We start from the raw sequence: 22,425 nt of genomic DNA on the forward strand, positions 1-22,425 counted from the left end.
AGCAGAGCTCCATCACCAGGATGCTCAAGGTCCCTGTCTCCAGCAGCAGCTCAGGGAGGGGGGGCTCTGGGGGCTCAGGGAGGGGGGGCTCAGGGAGGGGGGGGGGGGGGGGGGGGGGCTCAGGGAGGGGGGGGGGGGGCTCAGGAGGAGAAATGCTCCCAGAGGGAAGTGTTGATTAAAATGTGACTCGCTGTGTCTTTACCAGGAGACCAGTGACGCCCTCCATCTTCATACAGGCCCCCGAGCCCCCCCTCCCTGAGCCCCCCCTCCCCGAGCCCCCCCCTCCCTGAGCCCCCCCCCCCCCCCCCTCCCCGAGCCCCCCCCTCCCCGAGCCCCCCCTGAAGTTAAGGAAACCAGAGAGCTAGTCTCCAGCTCCTGCTCCTAGCCTTTGGGAGGGGGCTGGACAATAAGCTTGTCATGTCGGCTGTAGGCTATGAAAGACCCTCACCACCCCAATAACAGCCTGTTCCAGCTGCTGAGGTCAGGCAGACGCCTGCGAACCCCAGCTACTAGGACAGAGAGACTCAGGCTCAGCTTCTTCCCCCATGCAGGCCATCAGAGCCCTGAACACTGAACTCTCCACACACAAGCACACATGAGCACACACACAACACGCACGCTGTGCACGCTCACACACTAGCAGCCACTTTAACATGAGCAAGCACACACTCATGCTGCACACGCCCACACTTATGGCCACTAAGGAAAGGTCACTTTAAAAATAGTATAGCATAACCTGAGACTGTATAAAATAGCAGTGTACATAAAGACCCAGTGCCTCATCCGTAGCTAACAGTGTTCTGGTTCTCCTACAGGTGGTGATGTCCGTGTCTCACCTGTGATGTCTCTGGTTCTCCTACAGGTGGTGATGCCCGTGTCTCACCTGTGATGCCCGTGTCTCACCTGTCTGGTTCTCCTACAGGTGGTGATGCCCGTGTCTCACCTGTCTGGTTCTCCTACAGGTGGTGATGCCCGTGTCTCACCTGTGATGTCTCATGTCTCCTACAGGTGGTGATGCCCGTGTCTCACCTGTGATGTCTCTGGTTCTCCTACAGGTGGTGATGTCCGTGGCCCAGCTCTACTGGCACCTCGCCCCGCAGCATGAAGTCAGTATCGTCACCAAGTCACTGGTCCGACTGTTGAGGAGCCACAGGTTAGATACTGTCATTACATTACATTATATTACATTATATATTACATTACATTACTGTGTCGCTGGAGCCACAGGTACCAGATACTGTCAGTATATTATATTATATATTACATTATATTATATTATTAGTGTGGGTGACGGTTGCAACCACACTATAGTAATCTATACTCTTTTTATTCTTCTTCTTTATTCCGCCGATTTTGCCAACAAAACTCCTCCCAGAGCGTTCGCGCCACATACACGGCATACATGAAGGGTATCAAAACGACCGGCTGGCAAAAACTTGAGTGTCTATTACTTGTCTGAAAGTTTCACCGCACCGCTCGGCTACGAATCGTCTTTAAACGGGAACATTTCGGTCCCATTGGAAATGAATGGCAAGTTAGAGTGGAGGAGGTGAAATAATTTTTTGTCCACCACCTTGGGTAAATTGCGACAGTGATCTAAAAAAAAACACATCAAAACGATGACACGGCTGTCGGCTCGCTCACAAAATAAAAATAAATGGAATTGGACATTTCTATCTCAACTGATGACCATTTCTTTGAAGGTTCTCCTCCCCATAGACGCCAATGTGTTCCCACTCTAAGAAAAGGCTGGTTTTATCGCTTTTCCCCCTTGTGTTCCGATCGTCACCGGGGCCACAATTGTCGACGGAATGCCACAATATCGCACACAACTAGGGATGCTCGATATTGGCTTTTTTACCGATATACCGATATTGTCCAACTCTTAATTTCCGATACCGATATCAACCGATATCACATTCTAATGCCGATATCGGCCGATAATATCGGTAGGCCGATAATATCGGACATCATTTCTATAGAAAACCGATACCGATATTTTCCGATATCAAATTTTTATGCCGGCCGATATCGGCCGATAATATCGGACATCCCTACACACAACCCTTCACATACCCCTTGAAGTGCTCATCTGAAAGTAAAAACGCTTCATCTCTTATCGTTTGCTTTTAATCATCGTGAGAATGCAGTCATGCGTCTGCCCTCATTGAAATACATTGCATCGAAAGTGCAAGTCATTCATGCCTAATTAGGTAACAGGTGTGTGGCTCATGGCTACAGCTGACCAGCCAATGACCTCTCATGGAGTTAACCCTTAATCGCCCCTCTGTGTAGCAGTACTGAATTGCTTGACAGCGCCTTCTGTCTTGCGGGTTGTGTCATTGTACTCAGTAGGGATGTCCTCTTTCATTGGTCGATGTTGACCACTCCGATCCGTAGACCATGCCCCCTTAGGCCACACCCCCTCAGTGTATCTCTTGAACAGTTTGTCGTAGAGACTTACGGGTTGTTCCATTGTACTCGGTAGGGATATCCTCTTTCATTGGTCGATGTTGACCACTCCCCCGATCCTTAGACCACGCCCCCTTAGGCCACACCCCCTTAGTGTATCTCTTGAACCGTTTGTCGTAGAGACTTGCGGGTTGTTCCATTGGACTCGGTAGGGATATCCTCTTTCATTGGTCGATGTTGACCACTCCCCCGATACTTAGACCACGCCCCCTTAGGCCACACCCCCTCAGTGTATCTCTTGAACCGTTTGTCGTCGAGACTTGCGGGTTGTGCCATTGGACTCGGTAGGGATATCCTCTTTCATTGGTCGATGTTGACCACTCCCCCGATACTTAGACCACGCCCCCTTAGGCCACATCCCCCTCAGTGTATCTCTTGAACCGTTTGTCGTAGAGACTTGCGGGTTGTTCCATTGTACTCGGTAGGGATATCCTCTTTCATTGGTCGATGTTGACCACTCCCCCGATCCTTAGACCACACCCCCTTAGGCCACACCCCCTTAGTCCAGACAAATTTAAAAAACTCAGAAAAGTTTTTTAATACGTTTTTATTTTATATATAATATATTTTTTCATAAAAAAAAAAATCCCCGAAAATAAAAAAAAACTCCAAAAAAAAAAACCTTTTTAATCAGTTTTTTTTCTAAATATTTTTTATTTTTCATACATTTTTATTTTTTGACAAATCAAAGTTTAAAAAACTCAGAAACGTTTTTGAATACGTTTTTTTATATTTTATATTTTTCATAAAAAAAATATTTTTTGACAAAGTCAAAGTAAAAAAAATAAAACTTTTTACGAAAGTCAAAAAAGTAGTTTTTCAGAGTCTGGAGCTCAACACTTAGTCTGATTTCTAAAAAGGGGGCCAGTACTCCAGATCCGACCACCCTGGACCACTTTCCCCGAAATGGGACTGAAAAACAACTTTTTTGACTTGTCAAAAAATATTCTTTTTACGAAAAATAAAAAATATATAAAAAAAAACGTATTAAAAAAACTGACATTTGTCTCCCGCACAGGGAGGTGCAGTACATCGTGTTGCAGAACATCGCCACCATGTCCATCCAGAGGAAGGTGAGTGCTGCCTGGACAGAGGTCCGCCTGGACAGAGGTCCAGCTGGATGTTCAGTAGATGTTAGATGTTCTGGAGACAGAGGTCCAGCTGGATGTTCAGTAGATGTTAGATGTTCTGCAGACAGAGGTCCGCCTGGATGTCCAGTAGATGTTAGATGTTCTGGAGGACTGAGGTCCAGCTGGATGTTCAGTAGATGTTAGATGTTCTGGAGACAGAGGTCCACCTGGATGTTCAGTAGATGTTAGATGTTCTGGAGACAGAGGTCCAGCTGGATGTTCAGTAGATGTTCTGGAGACAGAGGTCCAGCTGGATGTTCAGTAGATGTTAGATGTTCTGGAGACAGAGGTCCAGCTGGATGTTCAGTAGATGTTCTGGAGACAGAGGTCCACCTGGATGTTCAGTAGATGTTAGATGTTCTGGAGACAGAGGTCCAGCTGGATGTTCAGTAGATGTTAGATGTTCTGGAGACAGAGGTCCGTCTGGATGTTCAGTAGATGTTCTGGAGACAGAGGTCCAGCTGGATGTTCAGTAGATGTTAGATGTTCTGGAGACAGAGGTCCAGCTGGATGTTCAGTAGATGTTAGATGTTCTGGAGACAGAGGTCCAGCTGGATGTTCAGTAGATGTTAGATGTTCTGGAGACAGAGGTCCACCTGGATGTTCAGTAGATGTTCTGGAGACAGAGGTCCAGCTGGATGTTCAGTAGATGTTAGATGTTCTGGAGACAGAGGTCCGCCTGGATGTTCAGTAGATGTTAGATGTTCTGGAGACAGAGGTCCAGCTGGATGTCCAGTAGATGTTAGATGTTCTGGAGACAGAGGTCCGCCTGGATGTTCAGTAGATGTTAGATGTTCTGGAGACAGAGGTCCAGCTGGATGTTCAGTAGATGTTAGATGTTCTGGAGACAGAGGTCCAGCTGGATGTTCAGTAGATGTTAGATGTTCTGGAGACAGAGGTCCGCCTGGATGTTCAGTAGATGTTAGATGTTCTGGAGACAGAGGTCCAGCTGGATGTTCAGTAGATGTTAGATGTTCTGGAGACAGAGGTCCAGCTGGATGTCCAGTAGATGTTAGATGTTCTGGAGACAGAGGTCCAGCTGGATGTTCAGTAGATGTTAGATGTTCTGGAGACAGAGGTCCACCTGGATGTTCAGTAGATGTTAGATGTTCTGGAGACAGAGGTCCACCTGGATGTTCAGTAGATGTTCTGGAGACAGAGGTCCAGCTGGATGTTCAGTAGATGTTCTGGAGACAGAGGTCCACCTGGATGTCCAGTAGATGTTAGATGTTCTGCACTGTGTCTGATTATCGTGTCTGACCACCAGGGCATGTTTGAACCCTACATGAAGAGCTTCTACGTGAGGTCCACAGATCCCACCCACATCAAGACGCTGAAGGTAACTAACCACCACCGCCACCTCCTCCTGTGTTCACCACCATACTGCCATCATCCTGTGTTCACCACCATACTGCCACCTCCTCCTGTGTTCACCACCATACTGCCACCTCCTCCTGTGTTTACCACCATACTGCCATCGTCCGGGATAATGAGGGACGTTGTTATAAAATATCTCCCTTTGTTTTGTTTCCAGTTGGAGATCCTCACCAACCTGGCTAATGAGGCCAACATCTCCACCATCCTGAGGGAGTTCCAGGTGTGTTTCTGTCTCCATGGTCCCTGGTGCTCTGTGACCCTGACCCTCTTGAGATGAGGCTCCACCGAGTCCAGACCTCACCCTCACCCTCTCCCCTGCCTCCAGACCTAACCCTCACCCTCTCCCTCTGCCCTGCCTCCAGACCTCACCCTCACCCTCTCCCCTGCCTCCAGATCTAACCCTCACCCTCTCTGCCCCCAGACCTACGTGAAGAGCCAGGACAAGGCGTTCGCAGCGGGCACCATCCAGGCCATCGGCAGGTGTGCCACCAACATCTCTGAGGTGACGGACACCTGTCTGAGCGGCCTCGTGCTTCTGCTGTCCAACAGAGACGGTAGGATCTCTGACCCTAACTAACCCTAACTAACCCTAACCCTGTAACTATCACTCCAACAGAGACGGTAGGATCACTCTCTGTGATCACATCGATATGTACAGTTAGTTAGCTAGCCATTCCATTGCGAATTAAAAGGTAGGCAGCCAGCCAGTATTAGCTAGCTAGTAGCTAGGTAGCTAACGTTAGCCAACTGAGAAAGATAGCTATCTAGCCAACAGCTAGCAAACAGCTGCAACCTGCAACGAACGCCACGAAGGCCAACATTAGACAACGCTTCATGTATTCAACTAAAGTCAATCGTTTAATGGGTCATTTTGTTGAATGATTCAGTGATGTTGAAAGAAGAGCTGTCGAGGCTCTGCACTTGGAGCGAGTGAGAGCCTGAGGATTGTGTCGACACAGGTCCGGGAGGGGAGGGGGGAGGGGGAGGGGCAATGCCGCAGCAGCGTGTGTGCGTGTGTCAACAAGGAGAGAAGACTGCGAGAACGCCAGCTGGTATCGATGGTGCAGAAAGTATCGATATTGCGGGAAATGAGTATTGAAACTGTTTTAAATATTCAGAATCGATATGTATAGAAAAATCCATATTTTTGACAACACTAGCGCGTTGCGTCACCTGCTCAGCTCAGCTCTGACTGAGAGAGGGAAAGACAGACTGCCCTGCCCTCTGCTGGCGCGTGCTGTGCACTACAACCAATGCCGTCCCTGTTATAACTCTCTGTGTCAGTGTAATAGAAGGAAACGCATCTGTGATTTGGCGCACAGTCTGTGACGTCACGGTATTGAAAATCATACCGATGGGATTTCGAAATACCCTGGTATACCGTAATACCGCCCAAGCCTAGTGGTGATGTTCTGGTTGTGTTGTCTCCACAGAGAGTGATGTTCTGGTTGTGTTGTCTCCACAGAGAGCGTGATGTTCTGGTTGTGTTGTCTCCACAGAGAGAGTGATGTTCTGGTTGTGTTGTCTCCACAGAGAGTGATGTTCTGGTTGTGTTGTCTCCACAGAGTGTGATGTTCTGGTTGTGTTGTCTCCACAGAGAGTGATGTTCTGGTTGTGTTGTCTCCACAGAGAGAGTGATGTTCTGGTTCTGTTGTCTCCACAGAGTGATGTTCTGGTTGTGTTGTCTCCACAGAGAGTGATGTTCTGGTTCTGTTGTCTCCACAGAGAGTGATGTTCTGGTTGTGTTGTCTCCACAGAGAGCGTGATGTTCTGGTTGTGTTGTCTCCACAGAGAGTGATGTTCTGGTTGTGTTGTCTCCACAGAGAGTGATGTTCTGGTTGTGTTGTCTCCACAGAGAGAGTGATGTTCTGGTTGTGTTGTCTCCACAGAGAGTGATGTTCTGGTTGTGTTGTCTCCACAGAGAGTGATGTTCTGGTTGTGTTGTCTCCACAGAGAGTGATGTTCTGGTTGTGTTGTCTCCACAGAGTGTGATGTTCTGGTTGTGTTGTCTCCACAGAGAGCGTGATGTTCTGGTTGTGTTGTCTCCACAGAGAGAGTGATGTTCTGGTTGTGTTGTCTCCACAGAGAGTGATGTTCTGGTTGTGTTGTCTCCACAGAGAGAGTGATGTTCTGGTTCTGTTGTCTCCACAGAGAGAGTGATGTTCTGGTTGTGTTGTCTCCACAGAGAGAGTGATGTTCTGGTTGTGTTGTCTCCACAGAGAGTGATGTTCTGGTTGTGTTGTCTCCACAGAGTGTGATGTTCTGGTTGTGTTGTCTCCACAGAGAGTGATGTTCTGGTTGTGTTGTCTCCACAGAGAGAGTGATGTTCTGGTTCTGTTGTCTCCACAGAGTGATGTTCTGGTTGTGTTGTCTCCACAGAGAGTGATGTTCTGGTTCTGTTGTCTCCACAGAGAGCGTGATGTTCTGGTTGTGTTGTCTCCACAGAGAGTGATGTTCTGGTTGTGTTGTCTCCACAGAGAGAGTGATGTTCTGGTTGTGTTGTCTCCACAGAGTGTGATGTTCTGGTTGTGTTGTCTCCACAGAGAGTGATGTTCTGGTTGTGTTGTCTCCACAGAGAGAGTGATGTTCTGGTTGTGTTGTCTCCACAGAGAGAGTGATGTTCTGGTTGTGTTGTCTCCACAGAGAGAGTGATGTTCTGGTTGTGTTGTCTCCACAGAGAGAGTGATGTTCTGGTTGTGTTGTCTCCACAGAGAGTGATGTTCTGGTTGTGTTGTCTCCACAGAGAGTGATGTTCTGGTTGTGTTGTCTCCACAGAGAGAGTGATGTTCTGGTTGTGTTGTCTCCACAGAGAGAGTGATGTTCTGGTTGTGTTGTCTCCACAGAGAGAGTGATGTTCTGGTTGTGTTGTCTCCACAGAGAGTGATGTTCTGGTTCTGTTGTCTCCACAGAGCGTGATGTTCTAGTTGTGTTGTCTCCACAGAGAGAGTGATGTTCTGGTTCTGTTGTCTCCACAGAGAGAGTGATGTTCTGGTTGTGTTGTCTCCACAGAGAGTGTGATGTTCTGGTTGTGTTGTCTCCACAGAGAGTGATGTTCTGGTTGTGTTGTCTCCACAGAGAGTGATGTTCTGGTTGTGTTGTCTCCACAGAGAGAGTGATGTTCTGGTTGTGTTGTCTCCACAGAGAGAGTGATGTTCTGGTTGTGTTGTCTCCACAGAGAGTGATGTTCTGGTTGTGTTGTCTCCACAGTGTGATGTTCTGGTTGTGTTGTCTCCACAGAGAGAGTGATGTTCTGGTTGTGTTGTCTCCACAGTGTGATGTTCTGGTTGTGTTGTCTCCACAGAGAGAGTGATGTTCTGGTTGTGTTGTCTCCACAGAGAGTGATGTTCTGGTTCTGTTGTCTCCACAGAGAGTGATGTTCTGGTTGTGTTGTCTCCACAGAGAGAGTGATGTTCTGGTTGTGTTGTCTCCACAGAGAGTGATGTTCTGGTTGTGTTGTCTCCACAGAGAGCGTGATGTTCTGGTTCTGTTGTCTCCACAGAGAGTGATGTTCTGGTTGTGTTGTCTCTACAGAGAGTGATGTTCTGGTTGTGTTGTCTCCACAGTGTGATGTTCTGGTTGTGTTGTCTCCACAGAGAGAGAGATGTTCTGGTTGTGTTGTCTCCACAGTGTGATGTTCTGGTTGTGTTGTCTCCACAGAGAGAGTGATGTTCTGGTTGTGTTGTCTCCACAGAGAGCGTGATGTTCTGGTTGTGTTGTCTCCACAGAGAGTGATGTTCTGGTTGTGTTGTCTCCACAGAGAGAGTGATGTTCTGGTTCTGTTGTCTCCACAGAGAGAGTGATGTTCTGGTTCTGTTGTCTCCACAGAGAGCGTGATGTTCTGGTTGTGTTGTCTCCACAGAGAGTGTGATGTTCTGGTTGTGTTGTCTCCACAGAGAGTGATGTTCTGGTTGTGTTGTCTCCACAGAGAGTGATGTTCTGGTTGTGTTGTCTCCACAGAGAGAGTGATGTTCTGGTTGTGTTGTCTCCACAGAGAGAGTGATGTTCTGGTTGTGTTGTCTCCACAGAGAGTGATGTTCTGGTTGTGTTGTCTCCACAGAGAGTGATGTTCTGGTTGTGTTGTCTCCACAGAGCGTGATGTTCTGGTTGTGTTGTCTCCACAGAGAGAGTGATGTTCTGGTTCTGGTTGTCTCCACAGAGAGAGTGATGTTCTGGTTGTGTTGTCTCCACAGAGAGAGTGATGTTCTGGTTGTGTTGTCTCCACAGAGAGTGATGTTCTGGTTGTGTTGTCTCCACAGAGAGAGTGATGTTATGGTTCTGTTGTCTCCACAGAGAGAGTGATGTTCTGGTTCTGTTGTCTCCACAGAGAGTGATGTTCTGGTTGTGTTGTCTCCACAGAGAGTGATGTTCTGGTTGTGTTGTCTCCACAGAGAGTGATGTTCTGGTTGTGTTGTCTCCACAGAGAGTGATGTTCTGGTTGTGTTGTCTCCACAGAGAGAGTGATGTTCTGGTTGTGTTGTCTCCACAGAGAGAGTGATGTTCTGGTTGTGTTGTCTCCACAGAGAGCGTGATGTTCTGGTTCTGTTGTCTCCACAGAGAGCGTGATGTTCTGGTTGTGTTGTCTCCACACAGAGAGTGATGTTCTGGTTGTGTTGTCTCCACAGAGAGTGATGTTCTGGTTGTATTGTCTCCACAGAGAGTGTGATGTTCTGGTTGTGTTGTCTCCACAGAGAGAGTGATGTTCTGGTTGTATTGTCTCCACAGAGAGTGTGATGTTCTGGTTCTGTTGTCTCCACAGAGAGTGATGTTCTGGTTGTGTTGTCTCCACAGAGAGTGATGTTCTGGTTCTGTTGTCTCCACAGAGAGTGATGTTCTGGTTGTGTTGTCTCCACAGAGAGTGATGTTCTGGTTGTGTTGTCTCCACAGAGAGTGTGATGTTCTGGTTGTGTTGTCTCCACAGAGAGTGATGTTCTGGTTGTGTTGTCTCCACAGAGTGATGTTCTGGTTGTGTTGTCTCCACAGAGAGTGATGTTCTGGTTCTGTTGTCTCCACAGAGAGTGATGTTCTGGTTCTGTTGTCTCCACAGAGAGAGTGATGTTCTGGTTCTGTTGTCTCCACACAGAGAGTGATGTTCTGGTTGTGTTGTCTCCACAGAGAGTGATGTTCTGGTTGTGTTGTCTCCACAGAGAGTGATGTTCTGGTTGTGTTGTCTCCACAGAGAGTGATGTTCTGGTTGTGTTGTCTCCACAGAGAGAGTGATGTTCTGGTTGTGTTGTCTCCACAGAGAGAGTGATGTTCTGGTTGTGTTGTCTCCACAGAGAGCGTGATGTTCTGGTTCTGTTGTCTCCACAGAGAGCGTGATGTTCTGGTTGTGTTGTCTCCACACAGAGAGTGATGTTCTGGTTGTGTTGTCTCCACAGAGAGTGATGTTCTGGTTGTATTGTCTCCACAGAGAGTGTGATGTTCTGGTTGTGTTGTCTCCACAGAGAGTGATGTTCTGGTTCTGTTGTCTCCACAGAGAGTGATGTTCTGGTTGTGTTGTCTCCACACAGAGAGTGATGTTCTGGTTGTGTTGTCTCCACAGAGAGTGTGATGTTCTGGTTGTGTTGTCTCCACAGAGAGTGATGTTCTGGTTGTGTTGTCTCCACAGAGAGTGATGTTCTGGTTGTGTTGTCTCCACAGAGAGTGATGTTCTGGTTCTGTTGTCTCCACAGAGAGTGATGTTCTGGTTCTGTTGTCTCCACAGAGAGAGTGATGTTCTGGTTGTGTTGTCTCCACAGAGTGTGATGTTCTGGTTGTGTTGTCTCCACAGAGAGTGATGTTCTGGTTGTGTTGTCTCCACAGAGAGAGTGATGTTCTGGTTCTGTTGTCTCCACAGAGAGAGTGATGTTCTGGTTGTGTTGTCTCCACAGAGAGAGTGATGTTCTGGTTGTGTTGTCTCCACAGAGAGAGTGATGTTCTGGTTGTATTGTCTCCACAGAGTGTGATGTTCTGGTTGTGTTGTCTCCACAGAGAGTGATGTTCTGGTTGTGTTGTCTCCACAGAGAGTGATGTTCTGGTTGTGTTGTCTCCACAGAGAGAGTGATGTTCTGGTTGTGTTGTCTCCACAGAGAGAGTGATGTTCTGGTTGTGTTGTCTCCACAGAGAGTGATGTTCTGGTTGTGTTGTCTCCACAGAGAGAGTGATGTTCTGGTTGTGTTGTCTCCACAGAGAGTGATGTTCTGGTTGTGTTGTCTCCACAGAGAGAGTGATGTTCTGGTTGTGTTGTCTCCACAGAGAGTGATGTTCTGGTTGTGTTGTCTCCACAGAGAGTGATGTTCTGGTTCTGTTGTCTCCACAGAGAGTGATGTTCTGGTTGTGTTGTCTCCACAGAGAGTGATGTTCTGGTTGTGTTGTCTCCACAGAGAGAGTGATGTTCTGGTTGTGTTGTCTCCACAGAGTGATGTTCTGGTTGTGTTGTCTCCACAGAGAGAGTGATGTTCTGGTTGTGTTGTCTCCACAGAGAGTGATGTTCTGGTTGTGTTGTCTCCACAGAGAGAGTGATGTTCTGGTTCTGGTTGTCTCCACAGAGAGTGATGTTCTGGTTGTGTTGTCTCCACAGAGAGCGTGATGTTCTGGTTGTGTTGTCTCCACAGAGAGTGATGTTCTGGTTGTGTTGTCTCCACAGAGAGTGATGTTCTGGTTCTGTTGTCTCCACAGAGAGTGATGTTCTGGTTGTGTTGTCTCCACAGAGAGAGTGATGTTCTGGTTGTGTTGTCTCCACAGAGAGTGATGTTCTGGTTCTGTTGTCTCCACAGAGAGCGTGATGTTCTGGTTCTGTTGTCTCCACAGAGAGCGTGATGTTCTGGTTGTGTTGTCTCCACAGAGAGCGTGATGTTCTGGTTGTGTTGTCTCCACAGAGAGCGTGATGTTCTGGTTGTGTTGTCTCCACAGAGAGAGTGATGTTCTGGTTCTGGTTCTGGTTGTGTCCACAGAGAGCGTGATGTTCTGGTTCTGGTTCTGGTTGTCTCCACAGAGAGCGTGATGTTCTGGTTCTGGTTGTCTCCACAGAGAGCGTGATGTTCTGGTTCTGGTTGTCTCCACAGAGAGCGTGGTGGTGATGTTCTGGTTCTGGTTCTGTTGTCTCCACAGAGAGCGTGGTGGTGATGTTCTGGTTCTGTTGTGTCCACAGAGAGCGTGGTGTTCTGGTTCTGTTGTCTCCACAGAGAGCGTGATGTTCTGGTTCTGTTGTGTCCACAGAGAGCGTGGTGGCGGAGAGCGTGGTGGTGATGTTCTGGTTCTGTTGTGTCCACAGAGAGTGATGTTCTGGTTCTGTTGTCTCCACAGAGAGCGTGGTGGCGGAGAGCGTGGTGGTGATGTTCTGGTTCTGTTGTGTCCACAGAGAGTGATGTTCTGGTTCTGTTGTGTCCACAGAGAGTGATGTTCTGGTTCTGTTGTGTCCACAGAGAGCGTGGTGGCGGAGAGCGTGGTGGTGATGTTCTGGTTGTGTTGTCTCCACAGAGAGAGTGATGTTCTGGTTCTGTTGTGTCCACAGAGAGCGTGGTGGTGATGTTCTGGTTCTGTTGTCTCCACAGAGAGTGATGTTCTGGTTCTGTTGTGTCCACAGAGAGTGATGTTCTGGTTCTGTTGTGTCCACAGAGAGCGTGGTGGTGATGTTCTGGTTCTGTTGTCTCCACAGAGAGTGATGTTCTGGTTCTGTTGTGTCCACAGAGAGTGATGTTCTGGTTCTGTTGTGTCCACAGAGAGCGTGGTGGCGGAGAGCGTGGTGGTGATGTTCTGGTTGTGTTGTCTCCACAGAGAGAGTGATGTTCTGGTTGTGTTGTCTCCACAGAGAGTGATGTTCTGGTTGTGTTGTCTCCACAGAGAGAGTGATGTTCTGGTTCTGTTGTCTCCACAGAGAGCGTGGTGGTGATGTTCTGGTTCTGTTGTGTCCACAGAGAGCGTGGTGGCGGAGAGCGTGGTGGTGATTAAGAAGCTGCTGCAGACTCAGCCCACGCAGCACAGTGACATCATCAAGCACATGGCCAAGCTGCTGGACAACATCACGGTAACCTTTCACCTCCTGTCTGATGTCACGTCTGTAGTTCTGTCTGTAGTTCTGTCTGATGTCACGTCTGTAGTTCTGTCTGTAGTTCTGTCTGTAGTTCTGTCTGTAGTTCTGTCTGTAGTTCTGTCTGTAGTTCTGTCTGTAGTTCTGTCTGATGTCACATCTGTAGTTCTGTCTGTAGTTCTGTCTGACGTCACGTCTGTAGTTCTGTCTGTAGTTCTGTCTGTAGTTCTGTCTGATGTCACATCTGTAGTTCTGTCTGTAGTTCTGTCTGACGTCACGTCTGTAGTTCTGTCTGACGTCACGTCTGTAGTTCTGTCTGTAGTTCTGTCTGTAGTTCTGTCTGTAGTTCTGTCTGACGTCACGTCTGTAGTTCTGTCTGTAGTTCTGTCTGTAGTTCTGTCTGATGTCACGTCTGTAGTTCTGTCTGTAGTTCTGTCTGTAGTTCTGTCTGACGTCACGTCTGTAGTTCTGTCTGTAGTTCTGTCTGTAGTTCTGTCTGACGTCACGTCTGTAGTTCTGTCTGTAGTTCTGTCTGTAGTTCTGTCTGACGTCACGTCTGTAGTTCTGTCTGTAGTTCTGTCTGTAGTTCTGTCTGACGTCACGTCTGTAGTTCTGTCTGTAGTTCTGTCTGATGTCACGTCTGTAGTTCTGTCTGTAGTTCTGTCTGTAGTTCTGTCTGTAGTTCTGTCTGATGTCACGTCTGTAGTTCTGTCTGTAGTTCTGTCTGTAGTTCTGTCTGTAGTTCTGTCTGATGTCACGTCTGTAGTTCTGTCTGTAGTTCTGTCTGTAGTTCTGTCTGTAGTTCTGTCTGATGTCACGTCTGTAGTTCTGTCTGTAGTTCTGTCTGTAGTTCTGTCTGTAGTTCTGTCTGTAGTTCTGTCTGATGTCACGTCTGTAGTTCTGTCTGATGTTCTGTCTGTAGTTCTGTCTGTAGTTCTGTCTGATGTCACGTCTGTAGTTCTGTCTGTAGTTCTGTCTGTAGTTCTGTCTGTAGTTCTGTCTGTAGTTCTGTCTGACGTCACGTCTGTAGTTCTGTCTGTAGTTCTGTCTGTAGTTCTGTCTGTAGTTCTGTCTGATGTCACGTCTGTAGTTCTGTCTGTAGTTCTGTCTGTAGTTCTGTCTGTAGTTCTGTCTGATGTCACGTCTGTAGTTCTGTCTGTAGTTCTGTCTGATGTCACGTCTGTAGTTCTGTCTGATGTCACGTCTGTAGTTCTGTCTGTAGTTCTGTCTGTAGTTCTGTCTGTAGTTCTGTCTGTAGTTCTGTCTGATGTCACGTCTGTAGTTCTGTCTGTAGTTCTGTCTGTAGTTCTGTCTGATGTCACGTCTGTAGTTCTGTCTGACGTCACGTCTGTAGTTCTGTCTGTAGTTCTGTCTGATGTCACGTCTGTAGTTCTGTCTGTAGTTCTGTCTGTAGTTCTGTCTGTAGTTCTGTCTGTAGTTCTGTCTGATGTCACGTCTGTAGTTCTGTCTGTAGTTCTGTCTGTAGTTCTGTCTGTAGTTCTGTCTGTAGTTCTGTCTGACGTCACGTCTGTAGTTCTGTCTGTAGTTCTGTCTGATGTCTCGTCTGTAGTTCTGTCTGTAGTTCTGTCTGTAGTTCTGTCTGTAGTTCTGTCTGACGTCACGTCTGTAGTTCTGTCTGTAGTTCTGTCTGATGTCACGTCTGTAGTTCTGTCTGTAGTTCTGTCTGTAGTTCTGTCTGACGTCACGTCTGTAGTTCTGTCTGTAGTTCTGTCTGTAGTTCTGTCTGTAGTTCTGTCTGTAGTTCTGTCTGTAGTTCTGTCTGACGTCACGTCTGTAGTTCTGTCTGTAGTTCTGTCTGTAGTTCTGTCTGTAGTTCTGTCTGTAGTTCTGTCTGACGTCACGTCTGTAGTTCTGTCTGTAGTTCTGTCTGATGTCACGTCTGTAGTTCTGTCTGTAGTTCTGTCTGTAGTTCTGTCTGATGTCACGTCTGTAGTTCTGTCTGTAGTTCTGTCTGACGTCACGTCTGTAGTTCTGTCTGTACTGTCTGTAGTTCTGTCTGTAGTTCTGTCTGATGTCACGTCTGTAGTTCTGTCTGTAGTTCTGTCTGTAGTTCTGTCTGACGTCACGTCTGTAGTTCTGTCTGTAGTTCTGTCTGATGTCTCGTCTGTAGTTCTGTCTGTAGTTCTGTCTGTAGTTCTGTCTGTAGTTCTGTCTGACGTCACGTCTGTAGTTCTGTCTGTAGTTCTGTCTGATGTCACGTCTGTAGTTCTGTCTGTAGTTCTGTCTGTAGTTCTGTCTGACGTCACGTCTGTAGTTCTGTCTGTAGTTCTGTCTGTAGTTCTGTCTGTAGTTCTGTCTGACGTCACGTCTGTAGTTCTGTCTGTAGTTCTGTCTGATGTCACGTCTGTAGTTCTGTCTGTAGTTCTGTCTGTAGTTCTGTCTGATGTCACGTCTGTAGTTCATTACTGTGATGATTATAGATATTGATGAAAAATGTATTCGTCCCGCAAGGGGCAATTTATGATGATGATGTAGCTGCTGTTTCATGTTTTGCTGACGTTGGCATTGCCTTAGGGCTGGGCGATATAACGATAACGATAAATATTGCGATATATTTTAATAATCGATATCGAATATCGAAATTAAAAAAAAATCGGAAAAAAAGCGTTTTCTTTTGTTTTTTTTACTTTTTTTTTTTTTGACCTGCAACAGGGCAGTTTTAAAACCAGAGACAGTGGACAGACTTGTCTTTCTTGCCTGCAACTTAAAGTAATGGCTTTGCTTGTCCAAATGACAATACTGACCAAATTCAGATTTCTTTTTCTCTTGTCCATTTATTTTGTTTGCTTTCTAATTTAAAATACATTTTGAAACCGTCTGTATACAGTAGGCTATGTGTGCTAGCAGAACTAGACTCCAGTCACGAGTCACGGTGCACATGTGCGGTGGTTTGTCCACAAAAAAAGCGCCAAAAGATCGAAAATAAACTAGCAGAGCCAGAACTGTTCAACTCCTCTGGAGCCACAGCCAGCAGAGAAGCCGGTTTACTTTAGCTTTTAAACCAGCTGCAGCCTGAGAACTGGAGTGTGAGGGGATGTAACACTAAAGATGGCGGCAATGACAAAGAATTGCTGCAAAATAAACATACATCTGTTGTTAAAAAAAAAAAAAAAAATGTTTTTTTTTATTTTTTTTTATTTTTTTTATACTTATAACAATTCGATAATTATCGATATCGAGAAATAAAATAAAATTATCATATCGTTATCGCGATATGATTTTTTTCCATATCGCCCAGCCCTACGTTGCCTTATCTCTCATTAAAGTGTTGTGCCCCCCCCCCCCCAGGTGCCCATGGCCCGGGCCAGCATCCTGTGGCTGATCGGGGAGTACTGTGAGCGGGTCCCCAAGATCGCCCCCGACGTGCTGCGCAGGATGGCCAAGAGCTTCACGGCTGAGGAGGACATCGTGAAGCTGCAGACGGTCAACCTGGCAGCGAAGCTGTACCTCACCAACTCCAAACAGGTACAGAGACTCTACCTCACCAACTCCAAACAGGTACAGAGACTCTACCTCACCAAACAGGTACAGAGACTCTACCTCACCAACTCCAAACAGGTACAGAGACTCTACCTCACCAACTCCAAACAGGTACAGAGACTCTACCTCACCAACTCCAAACAGGTACAGAGACTCTACCTCACCAAACAGATACAGAGACTCTACCTCACCAACTCCAAACAGGTACAGAGACTCTACCTCACCAACTCCAAACAGGTACAGAGACTCTACCTCACCAACTCCAAACAGGTACAGAGACTCTACCTCACCAACAGGTACAGAGACTCTACCTCACCAAACAGGTACAGAGACACTACCTCACCAACTCCAAACAGGTACAGAGACACTACCTCACCAACTCCAAACAGGTACAGAGACTCTACCTCACCAACAGGTACAGAGACACTACCTCACCAACTCCAAACAGGTACAGAGACACTACCTCACCAACTCCAAACAGGTACAGAGACACTACCTCACCAACTCCAAACAGGTACAGAGACTCTACCTCACCAACTCCAAACAGGTACAGAGACTCTACCTCACCAACTCCAAACAGGTACAGAGACTCTACCTCACCAACTCCAAACAGGTACAGAGACTCTACCACACCAAACAGGTACAGAGACTCTACCTCACCAAACAGGTACAGAGACTCTACCTCACCAAACAGGTACAGAGACACTACCTCACCAACTCCAAACAGGTACAGAGACTCTACCTCACCAAACAGGTACAGAGACACTACCTCACCAACTCCAAACAGGTACAGAGACTCTACCTCACCAAACAGGTACAGAGACTCTACCTCACCAACTCCAAACAGGTACAGAGACTCTACCTCACCAACTCCAAACAGGTACAGAGACTCTACCTCACCAAACAGGTACAGAGACTCTACCTCACCAAACAGATACAGAGACTCTACCTCACCAAACAGATACAGAGACTCTACCTCACCAAACAGATACAGAGACTCTACCTCACCAAACAGATACAGAGACTCTACCTCACCAAACAGATACAGAGACTCTACCTCACCAAACAGGTACAGAGACTCTACCTCACCAAACAGGTACAGAGACACTACCTCACCAAACAGATACAGAGACTCTACCTCACCAAACAGGTACAGAGACTCTACCTCACCAACTCCAAACAGATACAGAGACACTACCTCACCAAACAGATACAGAGACTCTACCTCACCAAACAGGTACAGAGACTCTACCTCACCAAACAGATACAGAGACTCTACCTCACCAAACAGATACAGAGACTCTACCTCACCAAACAGGTACAGAGACTCTACCTCACCAAACAGGTACAGAGACACTACCTCACCAAACAGGTACAGAGACACTACCTCACCAAACAGGTACAGAGACTCTACCTCACCAAACAGGTACAGAGACACTACCTCACCAAACAGGTACAGAGACACTACCTCACCAAACAGGTACAGAGACACTACCTCACCAAACAGGTACAGAGACTCTACCTCACCAAACAGGTACAGAGACTCTACCTCACCAAACAGATACAGAGACTCTACCTCACCAAACAGATACAGAGACACTACCTCACCAAACAGATACAGAGACACTACCTCACCAAACAGATACAGAGACACTACCTCACCAAACAGATACAGAGACACTACCTCACCAAACAGATACAGAGACTCTACCTCACCAAACAGATACAGAGACTGGCAGCCAAACTCTACCTCACCAACTCCAAACAGGTACAGAGACTCTACCTCACCAAACAGGTACAGAGACACTACCTCACCAAACAGATACAGAGACTCTACCTCACCAACTCCAAACAGGTACAGAGACTCTACCTCACCAAACAGGTACAGAGACACTACCTCACCAAACAGGTACAGAGACACTACCTCACCAAACAGGTACAGAGACTCTACCTCACCAAACAGATACAGAGACTCTACCTCACCAAACAGATACAGAGACTCTACCTCACCAAACAGGTACAGAGACTCTACCTCACCAACTCCAAACAGGTACAGAGACTCTACCTCACCAACTCCAAACAGGTACAGAGACTCTACCTCACCAAACAGGTACAGAGACACTACCTCACCAAACAGGTACAGAGAGACACTACCTCACCAAACAGATACAGAGACTCTACCTCACCAACTCCAAACAGGTACAGAGACACTACCTCACCAACTCCAAACAGGTACAGAGACTCTACCTCACCAAACAGATACAGAGACTCTACCTCACCAAACAGGTACAGAGACTCTACCTCACCAACTCCAAACAGGTACAGAGACACTACCTCACCAACTCCAAACAGGTACAGAGACTCTACCTCACCAACTCCAAACAGGTACAGAGACACTACCTCACCAACTCCAAACAGATACAGAGACTCTACCTCACCAAACAGATACAGAGACTCTACCTCACCAAACAGGTACAGAGACTCTACCTCACCAAACAGATACAGAGACACTACCTCACCAAACAGATACAGAGACTCTACCTCACCAAACAGATACAGAGACCCTACCTCACCAAACAGATACAGAGACTCTACCTCACCAAACAGGTACAGAGACTCTACCTCACCAAACAGATACAGAGACTCTACCTCACCAAACAGGTACAGAGACTCTACCTCACCAAACAGATACAGAGACTCTACCTCACCAAACAGATACAGAGACTCTACCTCACCAAACAGGTACAGAGACTCTACCTCACCAAACAGGTACAGAGACTCTACCTCACCAAACAGATACAGAGACTCTACCTCACCAAACAGGTACAGAGACTCTACCTCACCAAACAGGTACAGAGACTCTACCTCACCAAACAGGTACAGAGACACTACCTCACCAAACAGATACAGAGACACTACCTCACCAAACAGATACAGAGACTCTACCTCACCAAACAGATACAGAGACTCTACCTCACCAAACAGGTACAGAGACTCTACCTCACCAAACAGATACAGAGACACTACCTCACCAAACAGATACAGAGACTCTACCTCACCAAACAGATACAGAGACTCTACCTCACCAACTCCAAACAGGTACAGAGACTCTACCTCACCAACTCCAAACAGGTACAGAGACTCTACCTCACCAAACAGGTACAGAGACTCTACCTCACCAAACAGATACAGAGACTCTACCTCACCAACTCAAACAGGTACAGAGACTCTACCTCACCAAACAGGTACAGAGACTCTACCTCACCAAACAGATACAGAGACTCTACCTCACCAACTCAAACAGGTACAGAGACTCTACCTCACCAACTCCAAACAGATACAGAGACTCTACCTCACCAACTCCAAACAGGTACAGAGACTCTACCTCACCAACTCCAAACAGGTACAGAGACTCTACCTCACCAAACGGGTACAGAGACTCTACCTCACCAAACAGATACAGAGACTCTACCTCACCAAACGGATACAGAGACACTACCTCACCAAACAGGTACAGAGACTCTACCTCACCAAACAGGTACAGAGACACTACCTCACCAAACAGGTACAGAGACACTACCTCACCAAACAGATACAGAGACACTACCTCACCAAACAGATACAGAGACTCTACCTCACCAAACAGATACAGAGACACTACCTCACCAAACGGATACAGAGACTTTACCTCACCAAACAGATACAGAGACTCTACCTCACCAAACAGGTACAGAGACTCTACCTCACCAAACAGATACAGAGACTCTACCTCACCAAACAGATACAGAGACACTACCTCACCAAACAGATACAGAGACTCTACCTCACCAAACAGATACAGAGACACTACCTCACCAAACCGGTACAGAGACTCTACCTCACCAAACAGATACAGAGACACTACCTCACCAAACAGATACAGAGACTCTACCTCACCAAACAGATACAGAGACACTACCTCACCAAACAGATAGAGACACTACCTCACCAAACAGATACAGAGACTCTACCTCACCAAACAGATACAGAGACTCTACCTCACCGAACAGATACAGAGACTCTACCTCACCAAACAGATACAGAGACTCTACCTCACCAAACAGGTACAGAGACTCTACCTCACCAAACAGGTACAGAGACTCTACCTCACCAAACGGATACAGAGACACTACCTCACCAAACAGGTACAGAGACACTACCTCACCAAACAGGTACAGAGACTCTACCTCACCAAACAGATACAGAGACTCTACCTCACCAAACAGATACAGAGACACTACCTCACCAAACAGATACAGAGACACTACCTCACCAAACGGATACAGAGACACTACCTCACCAAACCGATACAGAGACTCTACCTCACCAAACGGATACAGAGACACTACCTCACCAAACCGATACAGAGACTCTACCTCACCAAACAGATACAGAGACACTACCTCACCAAACAGATACAGAGACTCTACCTCACCAAACAGATACAGAGACACTACCTCACCAAACAGATACAGAGACTCTACCTCACCAAACAGATACAGAGACTCTACCTCCCCAAACAGGTACAGAGACTCTACCTCACCAAACAGGTACAGAGACTCTACCTCACCAAACAGATACAGAGACTCTACCTCACCAACTCCAAACAGGTACAGAGACTCTACCTCACCAACTCCAAACAGGTACAGAGACTCTACCTCACCAACTCCAAACAGGTACAGAGACTCTACCTCACCAACTCCAAACAGATACAGAGACTCTACCTCACCAAACAGATACAGAGACTCTACCTCACCAAACAGGTACAGAGACACTACCTCACCAAACAGATACAGAGACTCTACCTCACCAAACAGGTACAGAGACTCTACCTCACCAAACAGATACAGAGACTCTACCTCACCAAACAGATAGAGAGACACTACCTCACCAAACGGATACAGAGACTTTACCTCACCAAACGGATACAGAGACTCTACCTCACCAAACAGGTACAGAGACTCTACCTCACCAAACAGATACAGAGACTCTACCTCACCAAACAGATACAGAGACACTACCTCACCAAACAGATACAGAGACTCTACCTCACCAAACAGATACAGAGACACTACCTCACCAAACAGGTACAGAGACTCTACCTCACCAAACAGATACAGAGACACTACCTCACCAAACAGATACAGAGACTACCTCACCAAACAGATACAGAGACACTACCTCACCAAACAGATAGAGACACTACCTCACCAAACAGATACAGAGACTCTACCTCACCAAACCGATACAGAGACTCTACCTCACCGAACAGATACAGAGACTCTACCTCACCAAACAGATACAGAGACTCTACCTCACCAAACAGGTACAGAGACTCTACCTCACCAAACAGGTACAGAGACTCTACCTCACCAAACAGATACAGAGACACTACCTCACCAAACAGGTACAGAGACACTACCTCACCAAACAGGTACAGAGACTCTACCTCACCAAACAGATACAGAGACTCTACCTCACCAAACAGATACAGAGACACTACCTCACCAAACAGATACAGAGACACTACCTCACCAAACCGATACAGAGACTACCTCACCAAACGGATACAGAGACACTACCTCACCAAACAGATACAGAGACTCTACCTCACCAAACAGATACAGAGACACTACCTCACCAAACAGATACAGAGACTCTACCTCACCAAACAGATACAGAGACACTACCTCACCAAACAGATACAGAGACTCTACCTCACCAAACAGATACAGAGACTCTACCTCCCCAAACAGGTACAGAGACTCTACCTCACCAAACAGGTACAGAGACTCTACCTCACCAAACAGATACAGAGACTCTACCTCACCAACTCCAAACAGATACAGAGACTCTACCTCACCAACTCCAAACAGGTACAGAGACTCTACCTCACCA

General features: G+C 47.0%; 1 protein-coding gene across 1 annotated transcript in view; it reads left to right on the forward strand.

The window, feature by feature from the left end:
- Positions 1–22,425, forward strand: part of LOC311247800 (AP-3 complex subunit beta-1-like) — a gene marked incomplete at both ends in the record, with an annotated part of 48,665 nt that overhangs the window by 6,344 nt on the left and 19,896 nt on the right. Inside the window, 7 exons of the mRNA XM_084338798.1 lie at positions 1,056–1,153; positions 3,491–3,545; positions 4,870–4,941; positions 5,137–5,199; positions 5,401–5,533; positions 12,875–12,984; positions 16,297–16,473. Coding sequence (XP_084194924.1) covers positions 1,056–1,153; positions 3,491–3,545; positions 4,870–4,941; positions 5,137–5,199; positions 5,401–5,533; positions 12,875–12,984; positions 16,297–16,473 — 708 coding nt within the window. The remainder of the gene's footprint in view (positions 1–1,055; positions 1,154–3,490; positions 3,546–4,869; positions 4,942–5,136; positions 5,200–5,400; positions 5,534–12,874; positions 12,985–16,296; positions 16,474–22,425) is intronic.

The sequence above is a fragment of the Notolepis coatsorum genome (genome assembly GCF_963971535.1).
Source record: "Notolepis coatsorum genome assembly, contig: SCAFFOLD_1151, whole genome shotgun sequence".
Taxonomy (NCBI): domain Eukaryota; kingdom Metazoa; phylum Chordata; class Actinopteri; order Aulopiformes; family Paralepididae; genus Notolepis; species Notolepis coatsorum.